Source organism: Larus michahellis, chromosome 15 (assembly GCF_964199755.1).
Source record: "Larus michahellis chromosome 15, bLarMic1.1, whole genome shotgun sequence".
Classification (NCBI taxonomy): domain Eukaryota; kingdom Metazoa; phylum Chordata; class Aves; order Charadriiformes; family Laridae; genus Larus; species Larus michahellis.
In genome coordinates, this window is record NC_133910.1 from 7,903,616 (window position 1) to 7,925,125 (window position 21,510).

A 21,510-nucleotide genomic window follows, 5' to 3' on the forward strand; every position below is an offset into this window, starting at 1 on the left:
CCGCTGGCTCCTTCCGCCCCCAGCTCAGCTTTCCTCTTGGCCTCCAAAGAGGAGAAGCTGGGCTGGGGGTCGACCCCCCTCTGCTGGCTGCTCCTCGGAGGGGTGCCCCTGGGCTGCCCCTTCGGGACTGCTCCCGCTCAAAGCTCCGTCATGGGGGCTGGAGATGCTGCCTGCTGGGAAACCCTGAGCTGAAGGCTCTGGTGTGAGAGCTGGTGGGTCTGGAGAGGCTGGGAGGGTGGCTGGAGGGAAGACCCCAACCCCGGGAGTGCTGTTAAAGTGAAATGTGAGTCCCCTAAAACCTAGAGCCTGAGCATGGTCTGCCGCTGCCTCGGCAGCGCTGTCTTGGTCCTTCCTTTCCTTTGGACCAGTTCCTTCCCTCACTGTTTGGGTATTCTCCTGGCACCCCATGTGCCCCACGCTGTTTGGGTACTCCTGCCAGTTGCCCTGCACGTGCCACATGGTTGCTCCTACCTCATGCACCGTGAGCTCTGCCAGAAGAGCTTGGCAGTGATGTGCCCAGGGTACAAGGTGCATGTCCACTCCTGTCTTGGGGACACTGTGTGCTGGCAGATCTACCTGGCCTGCTGGGGACAGTGTAGCCCACTCTCTAGAGTGGGAGATTCTCTGTCTCTTTTAGGTGTACCCAAGACATGGTCTTTTCTGGAGGCCTTGGTCTATTTTGAATAGCAGATGACATTCTGTGTGGAAATGCCAGATCCAGTGCTGCTGGGTTTCTAGAAATATCTAGAGATGTAGCTGTGTCAAGGGGAGAATGCAAAAACTGCTAGGAAGAGTAACAACACAAATTTAGGCTAAGGTGTGGAAAACATTGAGTCAACCAAAGCACTTTAAATTTAGTTTTTTCCTGGAAGAATATTGTAGATCTTAAAAGACTATTCCTAAGCACATAGTCCTCAAGCAGCAATGTCTTCTGGTGCTGCATGGTGCCTGTGTTCACCTGAATGTGCAGAGGAGAGGGGGGACTTCTGCTGAGGAGTCCTTGCTGGTTCTTTGTATCTGCTTTGGGGAGTCTCCCACCCTGCTGCTGGCTCAGACGGTTCCTGCTTGGGAGATGAGAGGAGCATGGACATGGAAGTGTGGCTGGGCAGAGCTTTCAGTTACGGTGTGCCTGGCCATGCAGGTTTTACCAACATTTGCAACTAGACTCTTTGACTGATTTTCTGGGAATGACACAACGTTTAGGAGTTGCTGAGGCTTCATCCTTTGAAAACTGAATCCTTCTGGGTGTTTCAGGCTGGGTACCCGCAGCCACTGCTGAAGATCTTGTCCATTTGCTGCTGGCTCCCGGAACAAGTTTCTGCTCGGTGTGCCCAGCTGTGTTGCCTTCACCCTTGTGGTCTTTCTCCAATTAGCCACTGCCAACATTAGCAGAAGATAAGTGAGCCAGCAGCCCCCAAGTGCTGAGATGGGTCTTCATCCAGCTCAAGGCAGGCAGCTTCCGTGGCAAAGCTTAGAGCGTGTGCTAGTAAAGAGAGGGAAGGTTTGGGGTTGCAGTGTTGCTTTCTGTCTGACTGGCTAAGGTTGAGAGTAAGTTTTCCTTTTTTTTTTTTTTTTTTTCCCTGCCCCTCTCATCACCCCTTGCAATTAGATCAAGTGAAATTAGACACTCGGATGAAGGCTCCAGCTCCTTAACAAGTCTGGGGTGAATGAGAAGCGCTCGGTGCCGGGTGGCACTGACTGTGACTGGGTTTTGAGTGGAGGCAGCAGACCAGGAGAAATCGCACTCACACCCTGCTCTCATTTGGTAGGAGGAGCGGGGCAATCCCCAGACCCGGTTCATTTAAAAAGCACTCTGAATGCTTTATCTCTTCCCTGTCCCCTCTATGAGATGACTTTAAACAGCTGACGGAAAGCTCAGGTGCATCTGTGTGGCTGGGAACTCTAGTCTGGATCCAGGCACTTCAGGGTGCTTGCTGCAGGGTCTGTGGATGGGCAGTAGACTGAAGACAATGTGTCTTCAGCTCTGTGTGTTTATGAAGTCTCAAATGCGTCTATAATATAAATATAATGGGTGAAGACGTGTTTGCTTGGAAGTGCAAGGGCTTTTCTTATTCTCTCCATCAAAGGCGAGTGAAGAAGTCGACAGAATAGAGTGTGGTTAAAGCATCAGCCTTGATGTTTTTCCCCTGAGCCTGCTTTTGTGTCTCCTGACCTTTCTTTCTCTGCTGCAGTCAGTCGGGAAATACTTTCCATTGTAACTAATCTAGTCCCAGTTCCATCTTTAAAGGTTGAACTTGATGCATGAATCTGCTCCCCAGTTGAGTCCCAAGCAGACCTTCAGCATGATCAAGATGGTGGCAATAAGAAAATAAGCCTGTCCCCTCCATTGAGCTAGTGCTGGCCCCATCACTTTCACCCACAAGTGATGCAAGGAGGGTCCTGTCTCTTGGCATCTCTAATAATCCAGTAAATTTGTGCTAGTCCTGCTGGGTAGAGGAGGAAACGTTTCTCTGCTTGTCTTTTCTTGGGCTGCTGATGCGTTAAGTGGAATGGATACCCATTCTTCCCTCTGGTGGTAAAGTCTCTTCATCCGGAGCCCAAACCAGTCTGGTCTTCCATGGAACTCCTTGGAGCAAGTTGGGCTGACATTTCTAGCTGTCAACATCTCCAGTATTCATTTCTTTCTGTTCTTCCCTCACGTCACTGTTATCCAGTGCTGCTTCCTCTGAGAGTTTGTCTAAGTGGTTGTGCTGGGAGATGGCAGCAGCTCTGAGCATTAGGAAGCTTTGAAGGTGATGTGCCCTGATGGTCACAGGACTTATTTCTCCTTGGTGACTTGCCATGGAGGCTTGTGGTTTTCTGCATGGTTGTTTTTCCCCAGGAGTGGATACAGCCGTGCTGTACTTTCACCACCTCCAAACTTGGCTCCAGTGTGCTTGCAAGCAGTTCAGTTGTGCTGGAACCAGTTGTCTGACCTCTGGCTCCAAAGGGATTGCCGTAGGCCTGGGCTTCTGAGCCCAAATCCTCCTGCTTGCCCATGATGACAGCACAAGGGCAGGCTTCCTGCCTTGGGGTGAAGAGCTGTCTGCAGCACAGGGCTTTATCCCCATCTCCAGAGCTGGGGTCTCCCCTGCTGCAGCAGGTTCAGCTCGGCCCCGTGGAGGGCACAAGGCTCCTTCCTGTGGAAAGGAGAGTTGTAACTACAACATGGCCCTTGCCTCCCTTTGGTGGGAAGGAACTGTGCTACAAAGAAACGCCTGGAGGAACGAGCTGTGCATCTTGTCCCCAAGATCTGCCAGGGAGGCTGCTGGTTGCAGGCAAGAGCCAGTGTGGCTTTGACACCCTCCTGCTGAAGGGTCTGCAGCTTGTGGGGAGCTGGGCGCCTGCCTAGCGCAGCGTCCCATCCACCCTGACTCTGAGCAGATGCTGTTTGTGCCAAGCAATTGCTGGAACTAGATGGACTCCTGTTAGTTGGTAGCTGCTGTGCTTTGGTTGGATGTACTTCACATCTCCTGTAGAGTAAGACTCCCATCAGCAGACCCGTGCCTCAGCTGGGTACAGGGGAAAGGCTTTCTTCCCAAGACACAGGGCGCTTGAGTTTTTTTTCTCCTCTTCATATTGCTCTGTCTAGGGAGGGAAGAACTTGCCCTTCTGCCTGGACTGAGGAGGTGACCACCATCTCACTAGCCATGCCCCCAAGCACCCTGGTCCCCATTGCAGCACAGCGAGGTGGTCTGTGGCCCTTGTTTAGCACAACGACTCAAAACTAACATGGGTGATGTTAGTGTAGATGCAGCTGCTGGGTGAGCGTACACGTACTGCTGAGGTTTGTGTGTCCGGAGGTGAGTCTGCTCTGTGCTCTCTGTGAGTTTTGGGCAGTCTGAATCTGCAATGACTCAGAAAACCCAGAGCTCTGAGTGGCTCTGCCAGGCAAGCGGTGGCAAACTTTGACGTGGTTATTGACCACAGTCACTGACCTTCCTGCCCTGCTGGGATGGCGAGCAGAGGGGGCTGTGCCCTCGCAGCCCGGCGCTCCCTGCGCAGAGTCCGGGCTTAGCTGGGGGAAGCAGCTCTGAGCTAAGCTGCCTTGTAGTGGATGTATGTGACTGATCTGTGATCCACGCTCCCTCTGTCATTAGTCTGCAATGGGGGGGGCGGGAACTTCGGGGGTGAGGGGTTGTTGGGAATAGGATCACGTTGTAAACTACGGCAGCAAAATCGCTGGTGCTTGTCAGTCAAAGACCTGCGAATCTGGAACGTAGTCTGGGCAGCGCCTTGCAGATGCAGGATGGTGCCTCAGACCCAGAGTATAGGCACTGTCCTGGGGAGGGAGAGTCTCTTTCCTGGCGCAGGGGGTTCTGCAGTTCTTGAAGTGTTTGTAGGGTGAAGCTCTTCAAAGAGACCAGCTCAAGCAAGGAGACGTGGTGAGAGAGAAAGCTGCTGACATAGACACGCCTCTTCTGCTCATGCTCCAGGCCTGAATTTCAGCAAGCAAAAGGCTCTGGCTGAAGGGAAGGGGATGGGGTTATGAAGTGTTACTGGCCTGAGGAGCCTGACAGGAATGTGGGGGGGAGACCTGGGACTGATCCCTCTGCCTACAGCTGAGCTGCGTGGTCCCAAGCTCGCTGCCTCCTGACCCCGGAGGCAGGATGTAGCTCTTGCTGCATGCATAAGGTGGAAATGTCTCCTGAATTCACCCCTCTTTATCTCCCCTCCTGCAGTGCCTGGAGAAGTTTCCTGTGATCCAGCACTTTAAGTTCGGCAGCCTGCTCCCCATCCAGCCTGTGACGTCTTAAGGAGGCCGCGGGAGGAGTCAAGGCAGCGGAGGCATAGCACGATGCTCTTCCTCCTCCCCTCACCCCCTCCTTATCACCCTGCCCGTTACACACAGCCCATTCATTCCTGCACATCCTCATCGGCAACCACAGATCCAAAGCACTCGCCGGCCTTGCACGGGAGACGGGACCCGGAGCGGCTTGTCCTGAACATCCCCATCACGGGGATGTCTCGCCAGCGACCAAGCCGGGGCTGTGCTTCTCCGCTCTGCTGCGTCCACGGGCAGCACGACTGCCCTGTACGGCTCCGGGCATGTGAATGGGGTTTGAGTAAGGGCTGCCTTGTAGCGAAGGCTCCCTGCTTCCCTTCCCAGGAGGAAGGGGGTGTGGAGGGGAGGAAGGCACGTGTGTATGTGTTGGGCAGTGGTAACTGCAATTTCCCTTTTGAATTTCACTGAAGTTTCCTGTTGCTGTTTGGTTTGGGAAACCACTGCGAGGGGTGAGGTGTGAGCCTGCACGTGCCTGTAGGCAGCCACCTCTGCTTGCACTGGGGGGTCTGAAATGGGTAGAGGAAGTTGTAGGGAAGGTCTGTGGGTTGCTGGCAGCACAGGGTCCCATCTCTCCCTTATTCTGAGTAAGGAAAGCCCCCTTCCTCCTCCCTCCATCTCTTCTGCAAGGTTCCCTGGGTCTTCCTTTCCCACCACTGCCTCTTCTCTCGGGTGAAGCTGGGAACCTTCTGGGCTGCAGGGGTCTGAGCTGGCTCTGGAGCTGGAGACAAGGTCCCTGGAGGGACCCGGCTCTGTGGGAACAGCTATGCAAAGACACTGCTCGAGCGGCGCCTGCTCAGGCTCCCTCTTAACGGGCACAAAACCTCCCATGTTCACACACATTCATTGCTGGGTCCAACCTGCCCTTTGCACTCCCCGTTTCCTCCTCTGTGCTTTGCAGCCCCAGGGCTGGGCTGGCCTCAGTGGCACAAGGTGTCCGTGATTGCTACTGCTTGGTCATAAATTGTAGCAGCAGCCCCATAGCAAAGGGATTTCCCCACAAAGCAGCATGTTCCCCAGCTCTTTTAGGGAGGCATCCCCAGAGCAAAAGCAGCGGGGGGCGGGGGTGGGGCAGGCATGCAGCTTTACATGCATTTATATACCCGCGCTGGAAACAAAAAGCATAAATAGCCCAGGACAGCAGGTTACATCTGGAGAAAGCTCTTTCCCTTTCCCTTTGTCATTCCCTGCTGGTGTTGCTGTGCTGGACCTCGGGCAGAGGGACCGTGCTTCCAGTGCCACCAGCAGCGGCATCTTGAAGGCAGGTGAATGAATGGGGACGTGGGCTGGTGCCAGCGGCATCACTAGGAGGGCTGGAACGGCTGGTGCTGGGTTTGAGGTGGGCGGTTGTGTCCACAGGTCTTGACCAAGGTGGTCCACAACTTTGCAGCTGGAGAGGGGGTGTTTCTTCTTGGGGTTCCCAGGCTGGGTGTGGGGGGGACAGGGCTCTGGTCGGGTGTTTGCTGGGGGTCAGGGGCAGCAGGGATCATTTCTCTGGCCCTCCTGCAGACCACAGAGGGGGTGGGGGGGCTGCCCTCAGCCAGGCTGCTTGGCTTTTGCTGCTGCATTGCTTTACTGTTGGGGGGGAAAAGAAAAAGGAAAAAAAAAAAACCACAAAACCCAAACCTGCTTGTGAATTTTTTCTCCCAATTTTCTTTTTGCCAGACCTACTGCCTCCCTCTTGTAAAAGTTCTCGCAGGCGCTCAGGGGAGGGAGAGCAAGAAAAGAGTCTAAATTAAGAGGCAGTGAACCCCAGGTGTCTGCAGAGCTAAAGCAGAGCTTTCTAACACTGCTACTGTCCTGTCGGCTCTGGCTTGGCCCTGGGCGGGAGGGGGCAAGGGTCTCTTGACCTGCCTGAAACAGCTCTATAAACTTGCGTTTTAAATGAAAATGGAAGACTGGAGTTAAGTCTTGTTTTACTCCTAAATGGGACATGTGTTTTGTCTTGGCTTTCCAAATGGATCCACTCTGGTGCTGGAGATCTGTGTGCTTGCTGGGACTTGATGAGTCCATCTCTGGTGGAGCCGTTTAGCAGCCAGCGCCTGGAGCAGAGACCCCAGGCGTCTCCACCTGCGTCCCCTGGCGTTGCTGTGTGGCTTTTGGCAAGCGTCACCATGCTTTAAATGGCTGTGCAACATCTGGCTGGCAATGGCTGAGCTAAAGCCTGTGGTTTCCCAAGGCTGCCCGAGGGTTGGGAACGCATCTCTCCTGGTTGTCTCTTGGAAATGGGGCTTCCATGCAAAAGGATGGGGGGAAATGTTGACGTCCATGCATGGGAGGAACACCAAGAATGGGAAATACAGCACCAAAAAAGGGTGGGGAGATGCTTCCTTCCCCTGCAGCTGCAGCCACTGCTCCCTGGGATTGGTGTCCCTGGGCTTGGGACCTGCTGGGGAGGAGCTCACATAAAGCTCGGTGTTTCTTGCTTGCCTGAGTCTGCACATCTGTCCTGGTAGGGATTTTTGGACTTCAAGTGACTAATTCTTATTTGAGTCTTATCAGCACGCTTGGGATGTGCCCCTGTCACGTGGCAGTCAGCTGCTTACCTTCCTCTGGCTCCCACCAGCGTCCATCACTGGTTCTCTGGGCTCTGCTTCTCTCCTGGTGGGTCCACACATGTAGCAGCCCCCAGGGCTGCTCGATGTCTGAAGCAGCGCTCCCCCACCTCCTCCCATATTGTGGTTTTAATTAAAGTCTTTGTGTTTTGCACTGGTGACTGTGTTGGTCTCTCTCGGGCTGGGGTTTGCTCCCGCGCTGGGAGCAGAGCCAGAGAAGCCGATGGCGGGAGCTTTCGGCACAGGGAAGAGGCTTTGTGGAGGCACTTGCCACGTTGGTGGTTGATCTCATGCTTGCACCAAAATTGACTCGTTATTTAACTGCATGAATCTAGTATATCCAGTCTGTCTTTGTACCCTTCCTAGGTGTCTTTCTGTCGTACGGTATGTTTTATTTATTTATTTAACTTCTTTGCTATCTCCACCCCCTTCTCTCCCCGCTTGGATTGGGCGGGTAGGTGATGTGCGAAGCCTGTTCCCAGGCCAGCAAATACCTCTTGAAGATCAGAGACGCTCACAACCAAAGGACGTTTGAGCCTTGTTTCTGAGGCAGGGTGAGAACTGGAACCTTTTTCTTCAGATGTTTTTCCTATCCTGCTGCTGTGGCTGACTCAGGACTTCCAGCATCGGTTCAGCTCAGCAGCTTTGTTGGATTTATATAGAAAATGATACCTGGACCTTCTCATGAGCAGTTGGAGCTAGCGTAGATGTGCTTAGCAAATGCTAGTTTTCTTGTCACTGGGTTTTATCTTCTCCGTCAATGCAGGCCAACTGTGTAAGTGCATGTTGCTAAAAGTGGCAGCAGCATGGAGGGATGGATGGTGAGCAGAAATGTCATCTTGGATTACAGATGTTTTCTTTGAAGGCACTTGAATCCGTCTTGAACGTGTCCCTTGGTGAACATGACGTGCAGTGAAGGGGAAGCAGACGTAGTGTGGGTTTCTCACCATCTTCCCTCTCAGCCCACTGACCAAGCCAGTTTTTTTAAATTCAGTTTTCAGAACTGTATCCTTTGGGGTTGCGATACGTAGGCCAGTTCGTGTTTCTGTTTAACAGCTGTTGCCTTTACATGGGGCGCGTTTCACAAATCGCCGTGAACCTTCCCCTGTCTCTCTCTTCGCAGTCCTCCTTTATAAATGATCGCTCATGGCAGCCAGTAATAAATGAAGTAAGAGTTAAGAGAAGCAGCCTCGTGCGGTGATAGTAGTAAAAGAATAAAAAATAGAACTGTTTCATGCCATTGTTGCTGTATTAACTTGTCCCTGGTGTGCGGCTCAGTTCCATTACGTAGTGCTGGGTTCCTGCTATTAAATAAACAAAGAAGTCCCCACTGCAGGACCAGCATTTGTTCAGCAGCAAAATCTGAGCTGGCTTCATCCTGAGTTTCCAGGACAAAGTCGTGCTTGGTACCCCAAGGAACCAGGGTTGAACCACACAAGAGCCCTGGGCACTGCACTGTGTCCCTGCAACTGCGTTGGCTTCCTTCCTGAGGGAGGGAAGGCGGCAGAAATGGGTGGCAGAAGGTGGAATTGATGCTTAATGATAACTGCCAACGTGACGATGGAAACCATCTATGGTTGAGAAGCTCACGGGGATCTCATTGCTGTTTCAACAAGGACTCTCCTGGCTCAGATGTAGAATTTATCAGGGCTTTGGGAGGTCATTTCATGCTCTAATAGGCAAGAAGAGAGATCTTCATCCCTTAAATGTTGCTTCCCCTTTGGTGGATGAACACTCTTCCCATTGATGTCGCAACAAACTCCTTGAGCATCCTGGGGACAGACACATCTTTCCCTGGACTGATCTCGTAAAAATTGTGCCAAACTTCAAAACTAGGATGAGCCAAATTGAAAAAGGGCTGCCTGCACGTGGGATTTAGCGAGGGCTGAACCATGATGGGCATCTTCAGCTTGGAGATATGCTTGTTCTGAAGAGCACAAGGCTGTGAGGAGGCTTCGGAGGTTAGAAAAGGCTTTTGAGGGGGTGGAGGGGGTGCTTCTGCTTGCTATAAAAAGCCTGGGAATGTCTACATCAGTCGGCTCTACGCAGGGCATAAATACAGTTGTGGCTAAAATTGGAATGAGTCACTCCCCATGTTCCCAGTTGCAACTCTAACACAGATAATAAATAACATCGAAATCCCTCATCAGAATTTGGGCTCCTTAATGCTCTGTGCGTGGCAAACCCATGGAACCAGGAGTGGGGTCTCGTGGGACCGGTGCTGCGGGGCCCTGCTCCAGCGGGCACCGAGGTGTGTGTGTAAGTCCTCCTGAGCACATACTCGCTTCCTTTTATAAAAATGGATTAAGGATGTGCTGAAGGATTTGCTGAGCCTGTAAATGGAGGAAGGAGAGAAAGCAGAGGAGCGGTTCCTTATCAGGGCTCCTGTTCCTAAGACGCCTGGGAGAGAGAACCCCAAGCAGACTGCATTGCACGAGTCAAGGTACCCAAAGTATCTTTTGACATGAATTCCTCCCAGTTTTATGTGTGGAAACAGGGTTTTTTTGGAGGTGGTGAGGTCTACGGTGCTGGACCCCAGCCTGGCGAGCGGTCGTGTAGCTGCAGAGTTGAGGAGGTTCCCTGCGCTTCTACAGCCTTCGTGTGGACCCAGTGCTTTGGGTTTCAGCTAGAAGCAGTACTGCTGCTAAAGGAAATATATGTTGCGCTATTGCTAAAAGAGCAAAGCGCGCCAACGTTCCTAAGAGCCGATATGTCCTATAATGGCTACGAACTCTATAAAATTGCCTGGTATGGTGGTTAGAAAGAAATTCCAGCTTGACTGTAAGATACCGGAGCGTATTCTTTTATTGGGTACTAGCTGATCACTGAAAGCGGCTGCTCTGCAAAAGGGTCTTACTTTTCCGTGTTTGGAGCATATCCCTTTAAAAATATTAGTTTAGGTATTACATATCCCCTTTGAAAAAATTCCCTTGTAGGCAAGAATAAAACTTACAAAAAGGCTGTTACAGAGATCATCAGCTCTCTATTAGATAGCTTGGAATATGCTCCACTAGCACCAGAGTTTAGTCTTCTCCAAATTACTGTAGAGGATTTGACTGTATCTTGCTGATCCATCCACATTTTAATTTCCTCTGCACGGATACATATTGCAGGATGCTGGAAATCCCCAAGCCCACTGGAGCTGCAAGACTGGATGTTTCATCCTGTAACACCAATAAAATGTTAATGCATACTAATAGCAACAGCAAAGGGGTTTATGGAGCGAGCTGGGAAGTATTTTATAATTGCCAGGGTATCTGTGTCACAGAGAATTTGGGGTTAGAGTCATCAAGTATTGCGCTTTGTCAACACAGGAAAAGAAAACCCCTCAAATATACCCCAAACCTACTAATTTTTATAATTAAAGGGGGAAGATAGGAGATGAGTCCCTGGGGAGGGAGTCAAACATAAATTGCGTGTACATGAGAGAGCTGCCCACTGCTTGGGATGGCTTCCGAAGATGTGGGTTCAGTTGCCTGTTCTGCCGCAGACCCTCGCTGTAACCTTGACTAAGGACACCGCCGCGCTTTCCCACCTGGAGACCAAGAACAAAAGCGCTGTCCTGCCTTATAAACCCAGTAAATCTGGGCATGAGGTGACATAAATACATCAGTAACGTGAAAATCCAGGGAGCTGGGGCATGTGTTGGCATCTCTGGACGTTACACTGCCCGGCTGGAGCAACTCACGGCTTCCAGCAGCTCCTCGCATTTCTGCTCAGCCTGGTGGTGTGGTCCTGTTTGCTGCAATTTAAGATTTTAAAAAAAAAAAAAAAGATAAATTTGAGATTGGGGTCAGAGGGACCGGGTTTCCTCCATCTTGCAGCGTTTCCACATGCTGCTCTTGCTGGAGGTGCCAGCCTTCGGTTGTGCCCCTCATCCTGCCTGTCCTGAACAGGCAGCTCGGGGATGCTCCGGTCGCGGCCCCTTGGGGTTGGAGGATGGTGGGTGTCGTGGTTTAACCCCAGCCGGCAGCCGGGACCACACAGCCCTCGCACGGTTCTCCCCCTGCCCCAGAAGAGCAGGGAGAAGAGGGAGAAAAGGAGAGGAAAGGGAAAAAAAAATTGTGGGTTGAGATAAAGAGATTTTAATAGGACAATAACAGAAAAGGAAAAATAACAATAATAATAATGGTAAAAAGAATATATGAGACACAAGTCACTCTCACCACGTGGTAAACTGGTGAATTGGTGCCATCCCGAGCAGTGATTGCAAGTACCCCCACCCGCTGATAACCCCATTTATCTACTGAGCATCTACGGAGTATTCCACTGGCCATTCCATCGGTCTCTCTATGCTCCTTCTCAGCTTCTACAGGAAAATGAAAAAAGTCCTGGAAAAATATAAGCATCGCCTGGCAACAACTAAAACAATATGCATTATTGACGTTCCTTTCATACCAAGTCTGAAACACAGCAACCGCAAGGAAAAAAAATAAAATTAACTCTATCCCAGCTGAAACCAGGAGAGTGGGACAAATGAAGCAGGAGGGAGGCTGGGGAGGTCGAGCCCTGTTAGAAGCATCACACCAGGAACCGCTGGTCCGCCCCGGCTGGCGATCGGCTCCGCAATTTCTCACGCTGGACCAGAGCACGTGGTCTCCATGGTCCATGGGCAGAAGGGGAAGAGCCTGGATGACCACAGCGCTGCTTGTTTTAATAGACGTGCTCCAAAACCTGGGGATTTTCCAGAATCAACAGATCCCAAGCCAAGGTATAAGCCAGAGGCATTGCCTAACCCGGAGGGCCAAGCTGAAGGAGCTCTGCATGTAAATGCTCCTTAAACAATGTTAGGCCGAGTTAATCCAGCGGTAGCTCCAGGGGGACAAACTGGAGGCTCAATCCTTCTCCTTATCTCTTCTTGTCGCTGAGCCGGAGGACTGAGCCCAGCGTGCAGCACCACAGAGCCTGGGATGTTCGTGTCCCGGCTTTTGAGGCTTTTTAACCGTGTTCTCGCCTCCTGGTTCATCCAAGAGCAGAAGAGCCAGGGTATTCCTGGTGCTGTGGGGACCACAAGTGTGGCCTTTGCTGGGGGGAGGCGGGTGGTGGAGGAGAGCAGCCATGGAGCCTGGAGGTGGGGCTTGTCCCCTGGCCCTGAGAGCCCTCCAGGCTTTTGTAGACGCCAAGGTCCGGCTTTGCCCCTGCACGGGATCATCAACATCCTGACCCGAGTCCTGATGGAAGCTGCCTGCAAAACTTTCCCTTGCTTTACACTGGCACGGGGCTGCTGAGGACGAAGCCCATCACTTCACACACGTGTTTTGGGCTGGTGTTTGCTCTCCAGCACCAAAGCAACCGAAACAGCAGGTTTCCGAAAAAACGTTCCCTGAGCTGCGCATCCGAGAAGCCCTGGGTCTCTGCTGGGGGTGGGGGGTTATAGGAATATCCCTGAATCCTGAGCACCCCGTTTGCTAGTGGTTTGGGAGCAGGTTCCCATTTGGGCTGTGCAGCCCCGAGCGCTGCCGAGCGTGCGTGCTCTCGCCGGGGTGCGGGCGGCACAGGGCTGGGCACGGCAGCCGCGGCGAGGAGGAGAAGTGGGCACGGGCACGGCACTGCGTGGCAGTGGTTTGTTCGTCCTCGCTCGGGAGCGGAGGAGAAACAAAAGCTGGAGCAGCGCAGGGCGGCGGGCGGGCTGGGCGAGGAGGAGGAGGGAAAAAAAAAAAAAAAGAATTGCGCGGAATTTCATCAGGGAGCTTGAAAAGAGGCGATTTTGTGAGCAAACAGTCGCCTCCCAGATCAGAACTTCCCCATCTCCAATTTCAAAATTCCGTTCACATCAACATCCACTTTCATGTTGCAAAACCTGGGGAAAAAGGGAAAGAAAAAGGAGCTTCACACGTTTCAATGCAAAAGACTCATTTTGGCGAGGAAAAGGGGGAGAAAGAATGGCTTTGGAGGCAGTTTATGAAGAAACAAGCCCCCAGAAATGAAACTATGGAAATAGTTTACCAGAGGCAGCTGTGGCTGCCCCGATGTCCGGGGCTGCTCCTGCCCGAGCCGGGTTGAGCCTGAGCGGGGCCGTGCAGCCGCCGCTGGAGTCCGGCCCTGACATTAAAAGAGGCGACTTTTCGCTTTGACCCGTGTGGGGAGAATGAAAAGCGGATTTGGTCGGGACCGACTTCAGAAGCGCCTCTGGCTTTGCGCTGCAGCCGTCGTCCCCGTTTCCCACATCAGAAAGGCGGGAGCAGGGGACACGGTGCGGACGCCGCGCTCTGATGCGTGTGAGCCCCCATGAGTTTGTCACCACGGGAGCAGGGGGGAAACATGGCTCCATCCCGAGGAGAACCAAGGGAGAAGGGGCAGCTTCGGTCCCATAACGCAGCCGGAGGAGGGTAGCATGGAGCAGGGATGGTCCACAGCAGCGTCCTGGGCTTCATCGCTCTGGGAAAAGCCTTTTCCCCTCCTCTGGGCAGCAGCACATACGGGGTTAATGCTCTGCCTCATCCCGCAGGTGTGGGGCAGGTGCCTCTGCTCAGGCCCAATCATGGGGCTGGGGTGAGGATAAGAGCAGGGCTTGGAGAGGTTTACTCCCTTCTCTTCTCTCTCTGTGGGACCATTGAGTGCCTTCCCTGAGGAAGAGGAGCCAGGGCATCTCTGCCTGGCTGGCTCCTCTCCATGACGACCTCCGTGTGCAACTCACCATTGGGCAAGATCCTGGGTGAAGCTGGTGGCCCTCTTGCCTGCCCGGCATAGAAACCCCAGAGAGCAGCTCAGCTGGAAATGCCTTTTGTCCCGAGGAGCAGCGGCAAAAGCACTCGGCCTCTTGGGGGCTTGGCCACCGGCGAAGCCAACCTGCCCCAGGTCCCTCTGCGAGGGGACCAGGGCCATCACCAGCAGCGCAGCCTCCTTGCCCAGGGCCAGCAGCGACACCGGGGGAGCCAGCACCCAGCAGAGCAGGTGAGCCCATTGCTGGCCTATGGATTTTGCTTGGCTGAGCTGTGTTGGTCCCGGTTTGGAGATGTTAGCAGCTGGGTTTCCCCATTTCCCAGCTTGTGGGAGTAGCAGGTCCTTCTCTGGAGACCCCTGGTTGGATTTTTGTGGTGGAAAGGCAGTCGAGGGGGTCTGTGCGCCCCTGCTTTGCTGCAGCGATCTGCCCTGCTTGTGTCTCCGTGGTGCCAGTGAACCCCCAAAGCATCCGGCGTCGGCGTCTTATGAATACTGGGGGAGGTTTTTGCTTCTCTGACTGCACAACCCAGATACTCGTGCGTCGATGGCGGGGAGCTGCTGAGATGACTGCTGTGTGCTTAGCATCTGCCGCTTCTGTGCAAAGTGCTTTTTACTCTTGTTTTTCTATCGTATTGTTTTTGCTGTTAGGTATAAGGGACAGCATCTTCTGCACGCCACAGCCTCCTCATAACTTTCCCAACGCACACCGGTAAATCCAGGGTAGGCTTAACTCAAGGAGCAACATTAATCATCAAATCTATAAGCAGGATATAGAAAGGCCAAGTGTGAATAATTACTGCTCAGATGCTAATTACCCAAGCCCAGACCAAACCCAACATATTAAACACACCACTAACGGGAGCGGCCTCTCCACCACGTTGCTGTGTCCCCCATTGCTCTCCTACTGCTCTCTCTGCAGGAGACTCCTCCAAACATCTGCTAACACGTGCAGATCCCAAAAAGTGCTTCTGCTTGTTCATGTTTGAGCTGGGGAGATGAGATGGGAGGAATCTGACTCATCACCAATGGATTGAAGGGAAGGCCGGATCCTGCACTGGGATCGGCAGAGCACAAAGTTGCCCTTCTGGGGACGTGCTGCTGGGACTGGGTGCCGTCTTCTGCTTGGCCCTCGTGGTTTAGGAGGACATGGAGCAGCTCCATCTGTGGGTCAGCACCTGGGAACTGGTGTCTGGTTCATGGGGCAAGGGTGGGTTTTCCTTGGGTGGGGGCCTGGCCCCTCCTGGGGGAGCTGGGTGCTGGGGGCAGAGCTGGGCTGGCAGCTCGGGAGGTGAGAGGGGTCATTTCTCCATCGCCGTGTCCATCCTTGTCCCTCCCGGTGCAGAGGGACCTGTTGCGTGTGCAGCGATGTCCCCTCCCAGGCTGAGCTGCTCTGGCAGCACAAGGACCTGGCCGGGCTGTTGGCTTTGGCGCTGGATTTGCTGTGCGACTTCCCGGTACCGGATCCGAGCCCTCCAAACGCCTGTGGGGTGTTGCTGGTGCTGAGCAGAGCCCCGTGACCGGTGGGCGCTGGGGACCGCGCCGACCCTCTGCTGTTGGTGAGCCCAGCCCAGCCTGCAGCCACCTCTGCGCCTGCCCTGCGTCGGGGAAATGAAGGCAAGAGCCAGCGCCGGAGAGAGCCAGCTGTCCTGGGCTCTGCCGGCTGCTTTCCGCCCCCTGCCCGCTCTGCTGGGGGCGGCTCTGGGGAACGCGGGGTGTGCTGGGGCGGCTGCACCGACTTCGTTTGGATTTCTGCCTCTATTACCGGCAACAGCATCTCTGCCGGGGCAGGGTGACTCTTCCCCAAACCGAGGGGGTTCAGCGGAATGACGCTGAGGACACCCCAAGAACTGGGTCTGCCTGTGGAGAGCGTTTTGCACGGTGAAGGGAAGGCCGCAGCTGGCTCACAGCTGGCAGAGCGTGTGGGGTGTGTGTGGAGGCGGTTCCCTCTGCCATGGCGTGGTATGGGATGCCCCTGGCTCCCCTCGCTCTCCCGCAGCTCTGTGCCAGCCAAACACCACCTGCCCCCTCCGCGGGACCCCTCGGTGCCTTGCTCCTGCTCCGGGGCTGCCGGGCACAAAATCCTGATAACGCCTGTTCATCTGTGGCCGAGGGGAGACTAACGGGAGAGGACACAGGAAGATTTTTAGGGTCAAGCTCTTTGCTATCAGCAGCGTTGTCTCTAAGGTGGGGCAACGCTGGGGCACGTTGAACCATGGGGAGCAGATCTGGGGTGGGGAGAGGCGCTGACATGGGACCAGAGCTTGTGTCTGGGCTGGGGGGGTCTGGCGGGGGCAGCTGAGCTCCCCCAGACTTCGGGACCTCCATCCTGCTCCAGCCCGTCTGTTCAGCATCTCTCACCAGCAATAGGGACTGGAGGGTTTCGGGGGGCCGACGCAGTGGGTGCCTACTGGGGGTGCAGCGGGGGGCACAGCCCCGCTCCCTGCCAGCGCCCGGGGGGGTTCAGCCGAGTTGCGAAGGGATCAAAACATTTTGTGCCTGGAAGATGAAGAGCGTGTGCGAGAGTGAGGATGGGCTTGTGTTGGGGGGGGGGGGTGCAACCTTCCCCTGTCACCTCCCTTCTAGCCTGAATGCTTCTGCCATCATGATTAATTTATCAGGTACTTATGAATATGCAGATGAGGCTGTGGTTTCCAGGCTCCGCTTTCAGGAGGGAGGCTGTGTGATGGGCTTTCTGCTGCTGCCGCCGCCTTCGTAAGAAGAGAAATGTCATGTACCGGGGGTTAAAATAAATAAATAACTGCGCTGCTGAGAGCATCCGAGTCTCGGCGGCTCCGTGGAGCTGCGGGATCTCCTCGGTGTCAGGGATTTTTATATTGAGTGTCCCCATGGCATACGCACCCCGTCTCCCCCACCTTGTGTGGTTACGGGTGATGCAGAGGAGCCTGTGCCAGTTCCAGCCTTTGGAACCTTGACTGAAGCCCCAGAAACTTCCACCTGAGCGGGAGGGAGGGCTGGGCCCCCCGGGAGAGGGGAGGTTCGGAGGGGTGGGTACGCCTTGTGGGGGGGTCGTCGAGTCCTGCAGGAATGGGGGATTCTCCCAGTGATGGTGTCTTTAGCTCTGGAAACCCCAAGGTCTGGGAGATGGGGAGCGGTTTGGGAGGCTGATGAGTGGGTACACGTGGCTGTTCGGCTAAAGCGAGCTCTGCACCTCTCTGGGGGGGGCTGCCTGGAGCGGGGGCTGTGGGGCAGGGTCTCTCTGGGGTTTGGGATTCAGCGCCCGGCTGTGCCAACCCGTGGGGCGTCCGCAGGAGCACCTGGTTTTGAAACTTCCCCCAGTTTCTGCGTGCAGGAGCTGCTGCTAATCCCACTGCCAGGGCCCCCCTGCACCTCTGTGCTGGGGGGGGGGGGGGGGGGGGGGGGAGCGGGATGGGGGCCCGGGTGAGGCCTTGGCGCTGCCCCAGGGGGTCCCCATGACCTGGCGGTGGGGAGAGGGGCTTCTCCCTGACTCCATGGGGGAATTCCCGCCTCCCCGCCCCCCCCCCCCCCCCCCGCCCCCGGTCAAAGCATCCAACTCCTGGCTTTCGCAGAGCGCTGCGCCTGGATAAAGAGGGTTATATTTTAAATTTTAATTTATTTTCTGGAGCGATTTGGAGGAGCAGCAGGAGAGGGGAGTGTGGCTCAGCGCAGCTGGGTATTGAGTGGGGTCGGGGCCGCCCCCCCAGCCCCGTCGGGGCGCTGCTGCTCCCGTAGCGGGCGCCAGGGGGCGCTGTGGGCGCGGAGCGGTGCGCGGGTGCGGAGGGAGCGCGGTGGGGGGGGGTGGGGGAAGCTTCGGGCACATCTGCGGCCGTAACGCACCCGCGGAACTCCCCCTCCCCGCCGCAATCCCTTTTTTTTTGGGGGGGGGGGGGGGGGTCCTCTCTCCCCGGGAGAGGGGAAGGTTGCGCTCCCGCGGTGATGCGCGGGGTTGGGGAGGGGGTTTGGTCCCTGGGGTGGCTTTAGGCGGAGGGGTCCCGGGGGTGCTGGGGAGGTCGTTGCGGGGTGGGAGTGGGGGCAGAGGAGCTGCCGGGTTTGCGCTGGATGCTGGAAATCGCGCTTTTTGCACGGGATTTAAAAAAAAAAAAAAAAAATTAATTAAAAATTTCAAATCTCCCCCCTCCCGAGGTCGGCGGCGGGTGGGTGAGGAGCGTCCCCGGCTTCGTTCATTTGGTGTGAAGTGGGTGGGGGGGGGAAACACACACAAAAAAGGCGGGGGGGATAAAGGCGAGCCCCGCACGCACCACCCAGCGGCCCCGCGCGGTGATAACAAACTCCAACTTAAATAAAAAAAAAAAAAAAAAACTTCCCGAGCGCATCGGGGGACGCGGAGGAGCGCGCAGGCGGTGGCGCTGCCCAGGTGCCGGGAGGGGGGGGGGGCCCGGGCCGCGCAGGTAAGGACAGGGACGGGGGGGGGGGGTCCCGCCTGCTCCCCCCGCCGCGGGAAGCGGGGAGGGGACACCGGCCCCTTCCCCACCTGGGACTCGCTGTGCGTGGCACCTCCGGACACACGAGGGGGGCGGGGGGGTGGCTTTTGTTGCCTCCTGCCAGCCGGGGGGGGCTGCGGATGGAGGAAAGGGTGAAGTTGAATGGTGTTGGGGAGGGGACAAAGGGGGTTTTGCCGGGGCTGAGGGGGGGTCGGAGCCTTCGCAAAGGCTCCCCCCGGTGCAGAGGGGAAGGGGCGGCTCAGGAGAGGGTCTTCCGCGGGCTGCGGTGTGAAGGAAAGCGAGAGCACAGCAACTTTATAATCGACTTTTTATTAAGATTATAAATTTAAACAAATCTGAACAGTTTTACCCGGTGATATACAATTCCATATGCACAAAAATACAGGCTTACAAACAAAGAAAAAGGAGGAAAAAAAAAAATAGAAAAGACCCCAACAGACCGTTTGGCAAAGCATCCTCAGTTACACATAGTGCTGATACCGTGAAGTTGGGAGTGGGCAGGCTGCAAAAAAAACCCCAAAAAACAACAAACAAACAAGGAGGGGGGACGACCAGAAAACCCACCTTTTTACAACAAAAGGTTTTTCTTTAAAAAAGAAAAAATTAGGGAAAAAAATAATCAAGAGACTCTACAGGCGACAGATCTCTTCACAAGACCAAACAATGCTGGTTTTATGATTTGGAAGGCTGAAACCAGAACAGTTGAACTTAAGGGGGGGGGGGGGGGGAAGAGAAAAAGAAAAAGAGTAAGAGACCCGACACAGCACAGCGGAGACGTGAGTAGTGTTACACGGTTACCTGCGGCATCACAAACACACACCGCGGCGGGGGCTCCGGGCTGCCGGGGGCGGCTCGCCCCCTCCCCGGCGCGGCGGGGAGCAGCCCGGAGGGACCCCCCGGCCCCTGCTTTACCCCCCCACCTCACCCCTACCCACCCCCTAACCCCCCCAAAATTCAGCTCTCGTAACCCTCCAGCCTTACCCCGGCACAAGCGGTGGGAAGAAGTCCCACCGCTCGCGTTTCTTCTGGGAGGAAAGTTGAAATGTTTTCATTTCTGCCTTTTTTTTTTTTTTTCTTCTCTTTTAAATATACAAAGAAACGCACAAAAGCGAACGGGCAGCGGCTACTTCTTTCCCCCCGCCCTCCACCCCGCACCCCAACACCAACGGCGGGTCCCCGCCGGGACAGCCCGGGGGCCGGGGGCCGTTCCCCGCCGGGGGTCCCGGGGCCGGTGCGCCGGGGCCCGGCTCTCACGTGGCGGTCCCCGCCGCCAGCACCGGCCCCGGGAAACCCGCCGCCGAGAGAACCCGAGCGGACACAAAGAGGATTATTTAAATAGGTGCTGCGTTGTTGGTTTTGTTTTGTTTTCGTTTGTTTGCTTATTATTTTTTTTTTTGTTGTTTTTGTTTTTTTTTTTTTTCTCTCTCACCTCTGCAAAAATAAAGTCCCGAGATCTTAGATTTTTTTTTCTTTATTGTACAATTTATAAAACACTAGCGTGGCTCTGCCCTCCCACCTCCCCTGCGCACCCCTCGGTACCCCCCCCTCCCCTCATCCCAACCTCCCCACCACCCCCCCGCCTTTGTTTCAGGGTGTCCCCCCCGCCCCCCCCTTTCCCCGGAGCCGCTGTCCCTCGGATCGCACCCCCGTTTTAGCAACCACCAGCCCCCCCCCTTTCCCCTTCTTTTGCTCCCCGCTCCTCTCTAAAACGCGACGATGGCCCGAGTCCAGGCTCCCAGGCTCGCCAGCGCCTGCTTGCTGCACAGCTGCCCGTTGAGGGGCTGCTCCGAGTCCGCCTGCTGCCGGCTCACCAGCCCCGTGAAACCGGAGCCGAAGATGGAGATCAAGTTGGAGATGTTGGAAGAGTCCTGGGGGTGCTCGGCGCTGTACTCCTCGAAACGGGCGCGTTTGGTGCACGGGGCGAAGGGGGGGCCGCCCGCCACCCCGCCTCCCCCCGGCTCCCCTTCCTCCACCCCCTCCTCTTCCTCCTCCTGCCCCGGGTAATACTTGCGCTTGGTGCCCGGCGTGGGCGGCGGGGAGGCGAGCCCCGGTGCCGGTTGGCAGCAGCAGGGGCACTGCGAGCAGCAGTCCTGGTGCAAGTACCCGTTCTCCACCGTGGTCACGACGTGAGTGTCCAAATCCAGCACCGTGGTGCGGCTGCTACAGTGCGGAGCCCCGCCGCTCCCGAAGTCACAGCCGGCGGGGTACAGCAGACCCGGGGGCGCGCTGCCGCCGCCGCCACCACCGGGGCCGGCGCTACCGGCGGCCCGGTAGAATCCCGGGGACGAGTCTCTGCAAGGCGCTCGCTGCAGCTCCGGGGGAGCCGCGCACACCGGCACCTCCAACAGCTCCGCACCGCCCCGCGCCGCCGAGCAGCTCCGCGCTTCGCGGTCCTGCGTGTCGGCGGGCAGCGGGAGAGCCGCCAGCTCCGGCGGGGCGGCGGCGGGCGGCGGGCAGGCGGGCATGGCGAGGAGCGGGGCTCCGTCGGGGTAGTGCTGCTGGCGGCGGTAGAGCTCGGCGTAGCGCTCGCTCAGGTAGAGCTGCCGGGCGTTGCGGAGCACATAGGAGACGAGCAGGTTCTTGTGGAGCTTGATGCCGCCTCGCTGCGTGCGGGAGCTGTGGATCTTCCGCAGGGAAATACTGATCAAACTCTGCGCATCGAGGGTGCACTCCATCCTCCTCCGGCCCCTCAGCATCTGCTCTCGCCACCCGCGCAGCCAGGCACCCCGGGCCGCATCCACACGGCGACCGGGAGGGTGGCAAAGACGGAGGATAAAGAGGCGGGGAGGGAGGGGGGGGGGGGAAAGAGGGGAAATAGAAGGGGGGGGAAGGGGGAAAAGGGGGGGGAAACGAGCCTGAGGTCGCTGGAGAAGGAGGAGGGGGGGGGGGGAAATAGAGAGGGGTGTCTTCAGGGGGCGGCCAGCGGCGGGAGCAGAGCGGGCATCGCCGTGCGCGCCGGTGGCTCCCGCTGCTGCCGCCACCGCTGCCGCCGCGCTCCGTGCAGGCAGGGCGCGTGCAGGCGGCAGCGCCGCGCGCGCCCCCGCCCGCCCCGCGCACCGCCCCGGCC

General features: G+C 56.1%; 2 protein-coding genes across 4 annotated transcripts in view; one reads left to right on the forward strand and one right to left on the reverse strand.

Moving 5' to 3' along the window:
- The window catches only part of PTPA (protein phosphatase 2 phosphatase activator), a 28,367-nt gene extending 19,789 nt beyond the window's left edge, over window positions 1-8,578 (forward strand). Inside the window, exons 10-11 of one of the 3 annotated variants that reach the window (XR_012590021.1) lie at window positions 4,683-5,035; window positions 7,797-8,578. Coding sequence is in view for 2 of the 3 variants with exons in the window: in XM_074608548.1 (XP_074464649.1) it covers window positions 4,683-4,757 (75 nt within the window). In the remaining variant the exon portion in view is untranslated. Of the gene's footprint in view, window positions 1-4,682; window positions 7,493-7,796 lie in introns of those variants that run through there. The other 2 variants (XM_074608548.1, XM_074608547.1) reach the window with 2 other exon arrangements.
- Window positions 8,579-19,398: 10,820 nt separating this feature from the next.
- IER5L (immediate early response 5 like) lies at window positions 19,399-21,438 on the reverse strand. Its single transcript, XM_074608871.1, has one exon. It carries the CDS (start codon window positions 21,137-21,139, stop codon window positions 20,147-20,149), a length of 993 nt encoding a protein of 330 aa, XP_074464972.1. The 5' UTR covers window positions 21,140-21,438; the 3' UTR covers window positions 19,399-20,146.
- Between the last annotated feature and the right edge of the window lie 72 nt (window positions 21,439-21,510).